At 38.4% G+C, this 15,973-nt stretch overlaps 1 protein-coding gene across 6 annotated transcripts in view; it reads right to left on the bottom strand.

The window, feature by feature from the left end:
• Positions 1-15,973, bottom strand: part of TPK1 (thiamin pyrophosphokinase 1) — a 292,817-nt gene that overhangs the window by 34,082 nt on the left and 242,762 nt on the right. For 3 of the 6 annotated variants that reach the window (XM_032746808.3, XM_072925925.1, XM_072925926.1), the window contains one exon: positions 11,739-11,941. The exons of the other annotated variants lie outside the window; for them this stretch is intronic. In XM_032746808.3, the coding sequence (XP_032602699.3) occupies positions 11,739-11,941 (203 nt within the window). The remainder of the gene's footprint in view (positions 1-11,738; positions 11,942-15,973) is intronic. 6 annotated transcript variants of the gene reach the window in all.

The raw sequence follows: 15,973 nt of genomic DNA, 5'->3' as shown, positions 1-15,973 counted from the left end.
CATTTGAGAAATTATATGCTAAACAAATAGAGAAGGAAACAGAAGGCAGCCCAAGCTGTTTTGCTGACCCTCACGTGCACATATATTTAACTCTCAACAAAACATTTTTATCATAATTCTGTAGCAAAGCTGTCAGCTAATGCTCAACCAGACTCCCTACCCCTCCTTTTTCCTAACCTTCTCTGGTTGCACAAGCACTTCTGCAGCTGGCCAGCTGTTTGCTGCTTCATGCTGTCATAGGGAAAGAATTATAATAAAATGCACAGCCAACAAGAAATGGTGTCAGTGTTGCTGAACATGTTGGAAAAGAGCAAGTTCCCCTGTTTCTGGTGTAGAAGAATTTTACAGAGAGTTGACCATCTGCCCAGGAGGGCAATCATAATTACTTGGGAAAATTATAATAGTATGAGTAGAAATAGGACAATGCAAAGAACACTGAATTGTCAAACTGCTGGCTGATGTTTCTCATGGTGACTTGAAGTCCCATCTCTCATTAAGTTGTGCATTGGCTTCAAAGAACACCACAGCACTACATAGGTCGATGAATACTTATGTCAAAAACCTGTGTCAAGAACCTCTGGAAGGCCCTTCTGCAGTTGTCAGGATGCATCCGCAGCTGCACAATCCTCTCCTTTTCATTGCTCCCTTCTCTAGTCATCAAAGTTAAGAAGACAGCTTAGAAGTGCACAGAGTGAGACAAAGTAAATGCTACCCAATGCAACAGACACCTCATCAGTCACAGTGACTTGTTAAACTATTGAACATAAAAGGTGACAATTAAATATCAGCACAATCATTTAACTGCTGATCGTTTTGCAGAAATATCAAGTCTGTCCTACAATCCAAACTGCCTCCCACACAGTGCCAGATAGAAAATTGAATATTGAAACAACACCAGGGGAAGAACGTCTTTTTCTAGTCTGTTCTCTCATCTTCCCCCCTGCTAAAAGATTAAATTAAAAACTCCCCTTTTTTCCAACTTGCTAATATGACAAAAATTATTTAAATAGAATACGAATTTTAAATAATACAATTATTATTATGTAATTCCCCATATTAGCTGAGAGTACCTTCTCAAGTTCAAGTCTACCTGGGCTGGGACATCAGATTGCATTTAAAAGTTGCAGTTTTAAGGAATAAAAGCACCTAAAACAGCATTACATGAGTAGTTTGGCTGTAGTGATATAATGAGGAAACAGATGTTGAACAGATATAAAGTAAGAAGCCATGAAAAAGTCCTTAGGGTAGAAATATGACTGGTATTTATATAAGAAGATTAAGTACAATAGTTGAGATTCAGAATTAAAGGACATTTAGATCTAGTGCTTAGGGACATGGCTTCGTGGTGGATTTGTCAGTGTGAGGGTTATGGCTGGACTCCATGATCTTAAAGGCCTTTTCCAAACTAAATGATTCAATGATTCTATGAAAGTGGTTAATGACACAAGTAAGAGAGAAGATGTATCTCCTCCCTATAAAATGGAGACACAAAGGAACAGGATGCTCCTTTAAAACATGTCACGTCAGGTTTTCTTCTCAGGAGTGAACTGAATACAAGCAGGAGTCAGGGGTCTTTCCAGGACTTCTCACCTGCCAGTCCAAGGCAGGAGCTTCCCAGCACCTCCTGCCTCCCACCTCCAACTATCCTTATCTCCAGTATGGTTCCTTGCCATCTCTGCAGTGATCTTTATCTTTCCTCCAGCCTTGTGTCTAAACTGTATTTGTTACTCTCTGCATACTGGCAGCTTATCACTGCTTCTTTTGCTGACTGCATTTCTTCTTTGAGAGAAGCTGGGATCTGTGACAGGAGCTGCACCAGGAACACCTCTTTTGCAGGCAAAAGTGACAGGGATGGGAGGGACAAATCATACAAAGAAAAGAGTACTATGGCTTTTTAGGATGAGGACTAAAATAAAAATACAATTTTGTGGTTTTTTTTTTTTTTTTTTTTTTTTAAATACAATTTAACAGTCATCAAACATTTCAAGTTCTAATGGTCAGGAACAACAGATGCCCAGTACAGAAGCTTAGGGCTGTCCTCTCAGCAAACATGTTGATTATTTATGCTACTTTTTCTGTTGTGCTCACCAAGAATACAAGTATCTTTGATGCTTTGGCAAGACTGTAGGTACCAGATACCGTATTAAATAACAAATGACAGAGTAGTCTTAAGAAGTATTTAAGAGAAGAAAAACCAGAGCTGTATTATTTGTTTAAGCAACAGCAAATAGAGATCCACATGTGATCTGAGAAAGCTGAGAGAGTAAACTGAAAAGTCAGGTTCTTAACCTTGCAACCTTCATTGCTCTGTTAAAGCCCTTTATGTTTCTTTTTAAATGACATTTTTCCTACATATTTTTTGACTTTCAAATGAAACTATACCCTCCCCACTACGTTCAGAGTTGTCATTGAAAGATTGTGTTACAGCTGTTGCATCTCACTGAATTCAAAACAGTCTAGGTAGAAGCAGTGAGAAAGAATTTATTTTTTAATGCTCTGATACAACCCACTGATTGTGCCATCTGTCCAACACATGATGAAGAATCTCTAAACAGAGAATAGCTGTAGGGGACGTAGTACAGTATTTGCAGATCTGTTCTTGGTAAGAGATAAGAGTTTGTATTAAAAAAGCAAATTCGGCTTTTTTTACACAATATATTAGCTATGCAGTATGTTTCTGGCACGAAGTGAGGAAAAAAAATAGAACAGCGGATCTGTCCAGATGGAGGGGGGAAGTACTGCCAAAGGCAGGACAAGAAAAAGGTGCTTGATCCTTTGTGAAGACCATGTCAATGCAATCTGCCTTTCAAAAGAAGTTCAAAAGAAGATGATGGGAGTTCTGTAGATGTCTTTCTGCAATGCAGGAAGTCACATAAAGAATAAAAAATACAAAGCTCAAGTTACCATGGCATGAGTGTGCAAAAGTGCGCTAATAAAAGTGACAGCTCTAAGTGCTTCAGTTAAGTATTTTATAGGATTGTAACAGCTACAGCCATAAATCTGCCCATACCAAATATCAATTATGTGGCATCTATCTCACTGCAGTAATTTCTCTAAATTGGCTCCTCACTGGCATCTCTCCAATTATTCTTAGTAAGGATAGTATGTCTTTATCCTCTTGACTGGCACAAGACAGCATATCTTCAGAGAGTCTGATATATTTATAGGTCATTTCACCTCAGAAAATCCAGTGTGTGTCTCAGGAATTTCAAAGACTCAGGGAATAGCAGCAGAGATCAGAGAGGCAAATCTTCTACCTATTCAGCAGCTCTGCTTGGATGTCTCTTTGAAATGTCTCAGGCTGTTCTCAGGGCTGAGTGCTGCCACAGAGAAGGGGCTGGGGCAGTGCCAAGCACTGCGACTCCCTGGAAATGCATGGCTGGGCTAGGAGTGCCCAGCCCCTGCAGGTGCAGAGCTGGCTGAGGCTAGAGGAGTAGCTTTTAGGCTGTGGAGATTAATGGTCTGTTTAGTTTTACTGCCTGCAGACCCCATGGGCTTGATATTCTCCCTTCTAAAAATGCATACCCAAAATCCCAATCCCTAGAGCTTTCAAGAGCCTTTCAGCCTTTCAGGAACATTGCTCTTAAATCGGATGAGAACTGAAGCATTTTAAAGTCACTATATAAATACTGCGTAAACACAGTGAATAGAAGCACTCTTTCCTGTATGCCTACAGCCCAAACTACAACTTAAAATATTCAATGGCAATTTTTTCCCCCCCACAGAACACAAATTATACATTGGAATTGGAAGAACAGCCCATGCAAATGCTGCAGTTGAAATAAAGAACAAGTTAGCTGTGGTTTGATTACAAGGTCTTAAAGGGTTTCACTTCAAAAGGCAAAGATGCTTGTAAATTTAGGAAGACAAATGGAGAAAAAAAATTCCTAAGACTAGCTTTGTGAAACCAATGGAGTCAGTATACTTCAAAAACTTTAAAATTGATTACCAGGTTTTTCTTAAAACACAACTACTGTGTTTTCTCTCCAAGTATTCCAACTTGCCTAAAAATCAGCAATTTCTATTCTACACACTAAGAAAACCTGCAAGATCAAAATGTCACAAGTACAAAAATCCAACAAGTTAAGAGTGATACAGCTCTGTGCAGGAGGGATTTACAGGCTATTAACATAATAACCACCCTGTTACAAGCTATTAACCTAACCATCTCATCAGCTTACCAAATTCAGTTTTAATTACTAGTGCAATAGCAATCATTGCCTTCAGACTTCATTATGCTGGGCACTGTGCAAAGAAAAACTACATGATTGTCCCAGTCCTGAAAAGAACTACCAATGTGAGGAACAGAGACAGTGGGATGTTGGGAAAAGAAACAAACCAACAAAGATGCAGCCTTCTGCCACACTAACGCAGCACATCCAGTGACCCAGGCAGGAATAACAGTGACACCATCAGCTTTGTAAAGAAACATTTCCCAATAGATCTCACAGCACTTAAAGGATGGTCAGTGGCATCACTCCTGTTTCTGAACTGGAGAAAATGAAGCACAGAGAAGTATGCTTGGAGTTACCTTGGGTAATCCAGAAGAACATGAGAAAATACCCATCTAGTGATTCCTAGCTCAGTTCCCTATCTGCTGGACTAAGATGCTTCTAATCTAAAACATAATTGAAAACTTTATTGGAGTATAATAGAAAGGTCTTTTTCTTAAGAGGTCAAGTCCAGATAGAATATTGGAACAACTATTCAGAATACAGGTAGTGGACACTCATGACAACAGATACTCATGTTGACATCAGCTCATAAAAATTGCAGAATTTTATGATTGTCTATGCTGCTAAACACTTTGTATGAAGTCTGTCTACTCCACTTCATAACTCTGTGAGGTGTATGGGGATAAGCCAGAGCTGGAGAAAGTACTACTTCAAACTGAAGGATCCTCCAGAACTCATAATTATCAGAGCTTTCCCTCAGGTGACAAAACCACCTAGCAATCCCAAGCCTTCAGTTGGTTAATTCTGGAAATAATTCCTTCCTCCTGCCTCAGACTGTAGACCTGTGACACAAATTAATTGTTAGTATCATTAACTAAAGAAGTTATATCTTTGAATATGTGCACATGAAACTCTGTGTGCAGTGGCAAATCATAACAAAATCAGATTAAAAGGTAAAGATACCAGTTTATAACCAAAGTGGAACAAAAATGTCGGGCTGACTTTATATATGAAAAAATAATCTTCAACACAACCCAATCCAGATACTGCCTTTTTTTAATGTAGCTATAACAAGGAAAAAAGTATATAGATTTAGATAACGTAAAAAGGATTTCCTGGGTTTAAAAATATTTTGTCACAGATGTGAACCCAAGATAAAATTAACATCTATGCAACACAAATGAAAATATACCTGCCTACTACTCAGCTGTCCTCTGACATCTCTGCCCCTCTCCCTTTCAGTGATAAAGGTTTTAGATTCTCCAGTTAACTGAGGATGTGGTCTAATTTCAGAACTGATTAACAGTTCATCTTTAAAACAGCTAATGAACCAGCTGTGATACCAACCTTTATGGGGATCTCTCCTGCTCCCCAATCTCCATTCCTGCTGAATACTGAGGCTGTGCAATGGTTTGCTTATTTTTCCTGCAATACTTTCTCTTGAAAAACATTCTGTAATGAGGAAATATAAACTTCTGAGACCTATCACAAGACTTTTAACAATCTTCCAACTACTTAGGCTGCCCTGAGTACCACTCTACTGCATAGTGTAAATTTATGTTAATACTGTTACTGAGGTTGGTTGTAAGTTTCTTAAGCACTTCTGATTTATGCCTCCTGCTCCCGAAGGAAAGTAAAACAAACAAGATTAAGGAAAGACCTGGTATTTACTTAACATTAAAAATTATTTTAAATATATGTTTTGGGTTTTCGACAAACAACAACCTTAAATGTTGATTCTAGGAGATTGAAAATCTTACGAAAACAAGAAGAAACTAATTTTATGTGAATGTAAAATTAAAATGGAATGCTAGCACACATTCTGTATCTCTGAATTACTACGTTTTTCTCAAAGCTGCTTAAAACAGCAGCAGTGATACAATGTACTTGGAGTTTATTCTCATCCTAGAATTTCAATGTGCTTTTCTAAATGCTAATCAATTAAACTTCAAAAGGCTCCTGTGAGATACAGTAGGTAAGTATTATTGTACCTATTAAGCACATATAAACCAGAGTTATGATGTTTAATTATATTCAGAGTTGTTTCTTTTTAAATTGATTTTCCTCTATAAAAGAAGATGCTGATGGTCTATTACTTTTAGGACAGGTTTTTATGAGTTTAGCTTTTAATAGGCAACATTCACTATACCTATGTTTGCACATGCATGTATTCATTTAGAGTTTAAAAATACACAGCCAACCAAGAGCTGGGAACATTCTATACAATGGGTTTGAGAGATGAGCCTTAAACTAGAACTATGAATAGTTATGAGAAAAGGCACACTGATCTCACCAGTGTGAGATCATCTCTTTTCCCCTTGTTTATAATTTTGGTAACTTCTCCACCAAATTCAAAGGTAACAACAATACCTCCCCCTCCACATAATCTAGGCAGTTCTGACATAGCTAGAGTATTTCCCCAGGGAAATATTGTTCCAACCTCTAAAGATTAACTACAATCATGGAAACACAAAACTTCTAAAAAGTTTTTGTGTTTATCCTTTTTTAATGATTCCATTACTCAAATAAATCATCCACTTTCTCACACAGCATTCTCACATCAGGAGCATTCATGATGTTTTGTGTCTGTGGTGGATGTTGCACGTTGCATGTTATTATGTTATGTGCAGGACAAAGCAACCAGGCAGGATTACCTGCTGCTGCCCAGGCACTCACTTTGAAGAAACACACAACCAGTGCTGAACAAAACCTGATACCACCTCAGCCCAGCGTGCTCCAAAGTGAAATTATGCACTGCAGAAAGTGGTACCTTCTCATCAGTTTTCAATTTAGCACAGTTCAGTTTTCTTGAGTATCCCCTGCTGGCTCCCAAGTCTGCATTCCATTTAAGTTCCAGAAGGACAGAATATATTTAGTAATTATCTAATTGTAATAACCAATTGCTACGTCTTTCGGGAGCAGATGGAATAATAAATATGTATGTGTTCCAAAACTAAAACATGCAAGGCAATACAATTCTACTAATAATTAGGTTTGCTTATACAATATGTCATCCAATAGTATCAGACAACCTGCATCAGGAGGATTTGATTTCTTGTATTTGGTTGTTCAAGAAGTAAATTCTCTGTGGTGCAGAATCTGTTTTGCTTTGCCTCTGAGTCTCCAGAGTATCCATGTAATTATCACTGTGATTGTCATTCCCAGCCCGATTAGTGACAGTGGAGACTAAAGTGTCATCTGCAGGCTATGGCAAAAGCTGTCTATTTGAATCAGCCTCTACTAGCTCTAGTGAACCTTGATACAAGAAGGCAGAAGGTCTAAAATACTAAGTACCATAATTTATTGCATTTTTCTTTCCAAGACAAAACACTGTGTTTTCAAGAAATGGGATGATTTTTCATTTTCTGAAGCAATACAATGAGCAGCTTGGAAATTTCCTGCTAGTACAGCATGTTAGCTCAACCCCTGATTAGGAGGCAGAAACTTCTGCATCATCTCTTCCCATCAATTTCTTTCCAATTCATCACATGGAAAAAATCACTTTTTTCAGGTCACTCATTACATATCAATTTTCCAACAGGAGCAACTGCATTCCTGAAACCCAAGACTTTTCACTGTCCTGCTGAGCAGAGCACTGCCTTTATTTCCCACAAAGGCTCTCCTAACTTTCTGTAAGGGGTTCATGAGATTGAACCATTCATGTTTGTTTTGTAACTTTCAAGTCATGGGCCATTTCTCTTCCAAGATAAGATTGTACCTAAATGGTGGCTAGACAGTAATTTAGGCTAAAGAAGCATAAAGAACAGGCAAATATGTGATGAGTGTTACTTCAAGTAACACTGCAAAAAGGCAGTTACAGCAGAAGCACCACTTTTGGACTAGAAACTGGATCTGCTCAAGGTCAGTCACCACTCCTCACCTGGGACTTGTGGTAGAATCACCATGCCTGGAGGTGTTAAAAAAATGAGCAGATGTGGCCCTTTGTGACACAGTTGGGTGGACACGGTGTCATTCAAAGGCTGGACTTGATGATCTTGGGTCTCCTTTCCAGCCTTAATGATTCTATGATTCTGTGATGAGGTATTTACCCTTGGGAGCTTAGTTTTGGCAAATACTACTAGAGTTAGGTGTTGTAAACAGGAAAAAAAGGTATCATCTACTTGAAAATAAAAATTAATTACCCAAAAGCATATTACTCTAATTATTATATAATGAAATCACCCTGATAATCTGAATCCATTACTTTGTAACTCCCATATTATTATATATATATATGTGTCTCCAGCCACAAGAGACCACCTGGATTTCTTTTCCTTCCATTTTTCTTTGTGTCTTTTCTTGTAGAGAATAGACTGAACACATTCCATACTGAAAGGAAAAAAAAAAAAAAAAAGGGCAAAACTCATATCCATAATACTTCTCTTCTGCATATGGGAAAAATTCACAACCCTTTGCTGGATATTACTTCAATTAATTTCTACATTAGCTCAGTAATGCTTAATCAAAGCATCTGAATGAAAAATCAGACTGAAGAGAGAAGGTTCTCTTTTCCATGGTGATGGCTACATTTATTGATGTGAAGGATATCATCCACCTGACATTCCTTGGAGACAAGGTGCTAAAAACCAGGCTCTTTTAGAAAGATGTGAAAAATTACACACTTTGCTTCATATAACATAATTAAATTACCTTTCTAAATCTGAAGTTGAAATATTTTGCAGATTTAGATGTAAACTCATGACAAGGAAGGTCAAGACAAACAGGATCTTGAAATTTTGGTTATAACACAACAGGCTAATAATCACAATGATCTATCAAGCTGTGAATTAGGACAATAGATGACCCCTCCAAAAAGTGGCATTTCCTTCAGAATAAAATACAACCCATCAATACTGGACATTGTTAATAATATGTGCAAATATGTTTCACTCACCTTCCTTCCCATTTCCCTGTATATAAATGTTATGTAGTAACATAAAAGCCACAAAGTTATAATGGCAGCGATAAGAATTCTGGAACCTTATGCTCCTGCCAGCTGCTACTGTATCTGCAGCTAAAGAAAGAGACATTATAGTCTTTAGAAAGCACCATCAAGTGGCTATTATACTGTAGTTTTACCTTTCAAGTCAGTGATGCAACATACCAAGAAGGTATTGATGGAACTTCCAAACTGCAGTTTCACTCCTTTAACTGATTCACATAAAAACCACAACTCTAAAAGCAATATGGACTAGTCAAAAGCCTAGTTCATAGCTATATTCTGACCAAAAGCATTCCCTTTGAGCCAGCAGAGATTATATACATCAGAGGAGATACAAATGAGATGAATTTGAAGAGAATTAAAAGTCATTTAATTCTTTCTCAAAGAGGGCTTAAGGAAAGCAGAGAGGAGTTTCCACCTGTGAGGTGATGCTATGAATGCACTTATGGTCAACAACCACAGCTTAACAAGAGCATTTAATAAAAAAGCAATAGACAACTGCTTTCAGTTATATAAACTGCTACTCTTACAGCTCAAGACCTTAAGCACTCTCATTAGCTTCATACTCTGTGACGTTTCACACACACAAGAGGCTTACAAGCCTCTGGCAGGGAAGGAACAACTGCACCAGTTTAAAAAAAAGCCCAAGCAAACAAAACCAGCCAAAGGAGCCCAAACACTTTCCCTTCTTAAAAAGTCTGAAAATTCAGGAGAGTGTACAAAGGGAAGTCATCTTGTTCCCTAATTAAGAATCCACACTTCCATACACCCACTTCCACTGGTGCCTGCAGATCTACAATACCACCCTTAGAAATCCCCAACTAGAAAGCAGGTTTTCAAGAAAAGGAGAAGAGTCCTACTCTGAAACCTCTGTAGCCAAAGCCCATTAAAATGCTGAGGCAGACTCTCAATTGCCAACTGAATTTGACAATTCAGCAAGCAATCGAAGGCTGTGTTTTACAGCTGCACTAGCAGAAATAGCCTAGAGATGGTAAAAAACATGTAGCAGGCTAGATGTTTTCAGCAGAAATAAACACATATCATTGCCACAGCACAGGTGGTACATTGTACAAGGGAATGATCTCTGACGAAGGGCATGTAATTCTAGTCCTCTGTCTAAAAAAGGATAATTTCAGTTTAAAAGATAAATCCCTAATCGGGGTAGAGGACAAAACAGCTTGGAGAGAAGTCCAAATGGAAGAACTCTACAGGTCAAAAGAGTACTCTTTTGACTCTACGGTCAAAAATCAGCCACTGTTGTCATCCCAAGGATTTATCTTCCTAGGACACTGACACAGGACCCTCAGGCAATGATCCATAAGAGGTATTTAGGAAAGAATTTAAAAGACCGGGCAATATGGAGCAGTGTTTTTCTCAGCACACCCTTCCTCAAAAACCTGTAGCTTAGGGGTTTCTTGGAGACTGTATCACTGTTTGCTGTGGTTCACAGCATTCTGTGGCAGTGCTTTCCAAAGCCCAGCTGAGCCTTGTTCAGCAGAGTATGACTGGGCATCGCAGAGCATGCTTCCTTGAAGGAGGAAAGACTTGAATCAAATAAATTTCCCTCTAGGAATCCCCAACCAAAGATAATTTCTGTTCTTGGGTAATGAGTTATCTCAAAGACTACCTGAGAATATGCTGGTGCTCTCACCCTGACAACTAACAGTTAAAGTACTGTTGAAATGGAAACCAAATACTATGCTTGGCTTTTCAAAAAAAAACAATTTGAGCTCAATTTTTACACCTAGACATTCTCTTTATGTTCAGGGATGGACATGCACAAAATGACTAACAGCTGACCATATATTCTAAGAGAAAGGCAGAATTCCTAAATATAATTTTCTTAGATACACTTTGAAAATATTGACGATGTGCAATAATATTACAAATATATTTAAAAAAACCCAAAATATGATATAATTAATTCCTTTGTCATAATTTATTTCTATCATAAGAAAATAATTCCAAAGCCCAGGATACTTACATTTCTACCTTCTGATTAGCTTCACTTACAATTTTAGATGAGAAAAATGCTCTGCCCCTCAGTTTCCTCAATCAAGAGATTTGGAATGGAGCAGTTTCTCACAAAGAAATGCTTTCCACACAAGGCAGTGCACTCACTATTGGAAAAGTGCCTGTAGAGATGGATGGTGGCAGGTGCTATGCAAGTGCAATGAGTTACTTCCTTCTGTTTCCCCACTTCCTCCTCTGCAAAGGAGGAAACTTGTCATTCCAGCTTTTATAAGCAAATGCAGCTGGGAGCTAAATACTCTGGTAACTCCAACTGACTGATTTGGTAGTGTTTATGCAAGTAAGCAGCAAGAGGCACTAAATCAGAGCATAAACAAATCTTAGGCTAAATGTGCAGATGAAAACCTAATACATACTAAAAACTGTATGTCCCTGAAATTAGTATTCAGTTGGTAAAGATCCAAATTTTATTTTCCTGTTTAATTTTCAAATAATTTCAGTACTAAAGTATAACTGCAGACTGCACGGGGAAAAAATACTGTAATGGTTATTTTCCCCAAATTTAGAAACCATCTGTTTTGAAGTTCTGTTTGGCTAAGCAAATTACAGGACTCACAGACCAGCTGAGTAGTTAAACACATACAGAATACCTTTTCTTCAGGGCAGGAGAAAAATGTCTTTAGCTGAGCTGTTTTGCATGGCACCTCCAATTTATCCCTTTTCAGCTCTCTCTGACATCTGTGTCGTGGCGCTAGGGTAACGATCACATCGGGGTGCTCCACAAAGGTTAACACAGACAACAGCCTGGCAGCATTCGATGTGTAAGGAAGCGGGACTACCATTTCCTTTGCATCTAAAAGGTCAACAAAACACAACTTAATTCACTTCTTTTGTACAAGCCCAAGGGCAGGCACATGACAGAAAAGATGGCAAGTTCATTGTTAGTTCTACAACACCACAGGAAAACTAACAGACGGATTTCAGCACTGCCAGAGAAGTGAACAGAGCAGAGTAGAGGCTGCTAATGATCTGGGCCTTCTCTTTGGTAATATCCTGCTTATTTTTTTCCTCAGTCAATAGAATAATTTCTTTGAATGAAGACTTAGCCTGTAATTTAATTCCTACAGGTTACTTTTTGCATTGTACGATACACAAAGAAGTGATATTAAATTCAAGCTGCTGCAATAAAATTCCCTTTCAATTAATGTAACTAACAAATATTCCTACTGTGATTAATAATTAGGAAATGGCAGGTGACAAACCAAATAGAATTATAGCGCCATTAACACCACAAAAACCTCTTATCCCACCCTGTTTTTCTAGAGACATGCATATTTGTCCCCTTGTACCCATCAACTTCCAGGGATCCAAACACACTTGTTCTGTCCCCAGTGGCTCCTACAATGTGGGTGTAACACAGTCACTCTGTGGCTGTCAAATGCACTGCAAATTTCTCATAGATTCACAGGAGACAGGACACTGGAAAGTTGTCAAAGAAGGCCAAAGCCATAGGAAGCAATGGAAAAATGAAGAGAAATGTCATGTCCTCTTCTTTTGAGCAATGGATCAGGGCATCTTCCACTCCAAAAGCCATCATTCAACAGTGCTCAGCCTCCCCATCTCTACTTTTAGGCTCTCTCTGGTAAACCTTGTATCCAGGCCCTGGATGTCAGCTGGCAGATGTTTGGTGCTCAGCCTGATGATACCAATGGCAAAAGGAACCAGTTCCTCAGGTAACAACTCTCTATTGGCCCTACAATATTGGCCCTCTAGACTCTTAAAAGCACTAAAGTTTGAATCCATATTTCATACATATCAATTTTCCTCCGGACTCCATCCTCACGGAGTAAAAATTGTTTACAACAGTATATAATGATAAACATATAAAACCATCATCAATCATTTATCAGTTACAATTACTATTTGCATCTGTTTATCTAATCACAGTCTGCAGTAACTGCTGCAGTTATGCAGTTCAAAACCACTTTAAAGATGGAAATGTTGAGGATAACTACTACATAATTAACTTCACATTTTGTAGCACTCTGCTAACTCATATTTCTATCCCTTTGCAGTTTTAATGTATATTAAATAAAGGGGAATTACTATTTACATACACCCCCACTCACCTACGCAGTCACATGTGCTGACTGTGACAGTGCAGGTGACAAAAAGCAGACTAGTCTCATAAACTCTATTTAACGTGCAACTTCAGCTGTCTCAGACACTCAGACTCCCAGTACATCTCTGCTGCTACTTTAAATTCACTGAATTTCACATGTAGCTATATAAGAAAACAAAGACTATTCTATTTTTCCCTCTCCCTCTTCACCTGTGCAAGATCATCTGCCAAAAAATTATTTTGTCTCAGCCTGGATGTCAGAATTCATTCTCAGCCCTCCCTTCCCATTTCTGTTTTTCAAACCCACTAATTTGAAGGTGGCAAACAGTGGGTCCTGGGCTAGTAACATGTTAAAGATCAGATAACTTGCCATGTTCAGGAGCCAGAAGAGGACAGACAACAGTTTTTTTCAGAGTGATTACAGTAACTTAATTATTATATTACATAAATAATGGATTCCTGAGAGTGGAAGGTGTAATACTTCATCGTTCTTTCACTTCTTCTGTCTTTAAAAACAAATCCACTTTTCTGCATCAAAATTAACATTTAACTGAAGATCACTCTGAAGACTTTGGGGGTTTAATCCAACTCTTCTTGCACTGTCATTTTAACCAGTGAACCACACAAAGACACAACCCCTGCTTAACAATTTTCTCTAGAGCTTATGCTTAGGCAACAATACGGGAATATCCACTGCCCTTGAGCTCCACATTTAAACTGACTCTAATCAGAAAGGACAATTGACAAGGTGCCTTGATATACCTCATGTTCACACAACACGATCACAGATGGGCGTTTTCCTCTCTGGCCCCTTTCCTCCTTTTTCCACCTCTGCCTGCCTCTCAGACTGCTGTGGCAGGTCTTGTGATTGCCAGGAAGGTTGGCTGCAGATGTAGAATTTCTAGAAATAGTTGCATTTAAAAAAAAGACAAAAAATGCCCCCAACAATATAGGCTTCTAAAAGAAAGTTAAGAGTGGCTATTTTTGCTGAAGTCTGGCCCGTGGGTATTGCTGATTATGACCAAAACAGATGAGAGCACAAACTGCTCTCATCCTCATCCTCCATTGCTGCCGGCATCTGACAAAAACTCCGCATACACTTTCTAGCCATTAGAACTGTGACAAACCCCCCCCCCCAACAAACAACAACAACAAAAACACACACACACACAAAAAAAACCCCACAGAAACAAACAAATAAAAAACCCAAACAAAACCTCCCACAGAATGTAAGAAGTGCAGTTTGCATAGCCTGCTCTGTAGATGGCACTGTATGTTAAACAATGATTTTCTTCTTTTTCCACAGTACCATTTCTGAAAATAATAATCAGGATGCAGTCTCCTACACACACAAAATATACATTTATTTTAAATCAGGAATCATTCCATGGTAATAGCTTTCAACTATAACTCCAGAAGTAACCTCGCTTTTGCAATTAATTATGTTTATCCCTGTAGTATGTGACTACCAGGAAGGACAGAGACCCTGTGTAGTCCCTGCCCCAAAGAGTTAACAAGATAAGCAGCAGGACAAGTGAGGCAGTATACTACTGAGAGATAATGATGTACTCCAGCCACACTGCTGGATCCCCAGCCTGGTGTGCTACCCACTGAGTCAGCAAGTGGTACAGTGCCATGACAACAATATACGTTTTTTGGTTGATTTTGTTTGTTTGTTTGTGGGTTTGTTGGTTTTTTAAGAGACTGTCTTCATTATTTGTAACTTTCAAAGAACTTGTTGAAACTGGTATGTGAGCAGAGAGAACACAAAATGGGCAGAGAAACTCAGGAGGTATGGGTACAAAACCCAGACTGACAAACATCTAGGGAATCATTACTCTGGGAAGTTAGAAAATGGCATAAACTAGAAAGAGTGAATCTCTCAACAGTCAGTAAAATTCTTCTGAGATTATGTCAGCTGGGACACTAAAGTAATTATGGTATTAAAAGGAACACAAGCTAATTTACAAATTCACTGACAACAATGTTTTCTTGAGATATTTGGGATGTAAAATTAATTGCCAGCAGCAGAGCTCTCAAAAATCCAAGACAAGTCTTAAATGGTCCAGAACTATGCTAACATAAACACACAGGCTAACAAAAGGCAGCAAACAAACCAAAGTGGCACACACAAGCTCTGAATAACCAACCAACCAACCAACCTTCCTACTGTACACTGCCAATGAGCAGTATAAATCTCTACAGAAGCTCACAACAGAAAGCTGTCTTTCAGGATGTTGCCAGCATTTGTTGATTTGCACTTGCCAAAGGAAGAGTTTGCTGGCTTTTGGAATGTTAAAAGGTAAATGTAACTAAACTTCATATTTAGAAATAAAAAAACCAGGAACAATACCAAATTAGTCTAGTACAAAAAGATTTATGTCATAGTATTTCACACGTTCTAGCCCATAATATGATGGGGAAAGCATTCCCTGTTCCCCAGCAAGGGCCTACATTGGCTGCAAAGATGGTTTTAGTATGGACTGAAAATCTTGCTTCACGTATGGCAGAGAGAGACAAAAAAGTGTGGCAAACTTGTATCATGGTAAAAAGAAATTTAAAAAAAAATCATATCCTCTGTGGTTGATTTACTCTATCCAGAGTGTTTTGTTCTCTTACAACTATGCAGACATGTACCATATTGTAAGATTTTGGCTATTTATGAAAATTTTATGATTGCTTAAAGATTCTGGTAGATATCCAGATACCCATTTCTCCAAAATTCTCATAGGAAAAATTTACTTGATACATGGACTTGACAGC

This window comes from Taeniopygia guttata, chromosome 2 (assembly GCF_048771995.1).
Source record: "Taeniopygia guttata chromosome 2, bTaeGut7.mat, whole genome shotgun sequence".
Lineage (NCBI taxonomy): Eukaryota > Metazoa > Chordata > Aves > Passeriformes > Estrildidae > Taeniopygia > Taeniopygia guttata.
Note: the sequence above shows the minus strand (reverse complement) of the source record. Positions and strands in the feature narration are given on the sequence as shown.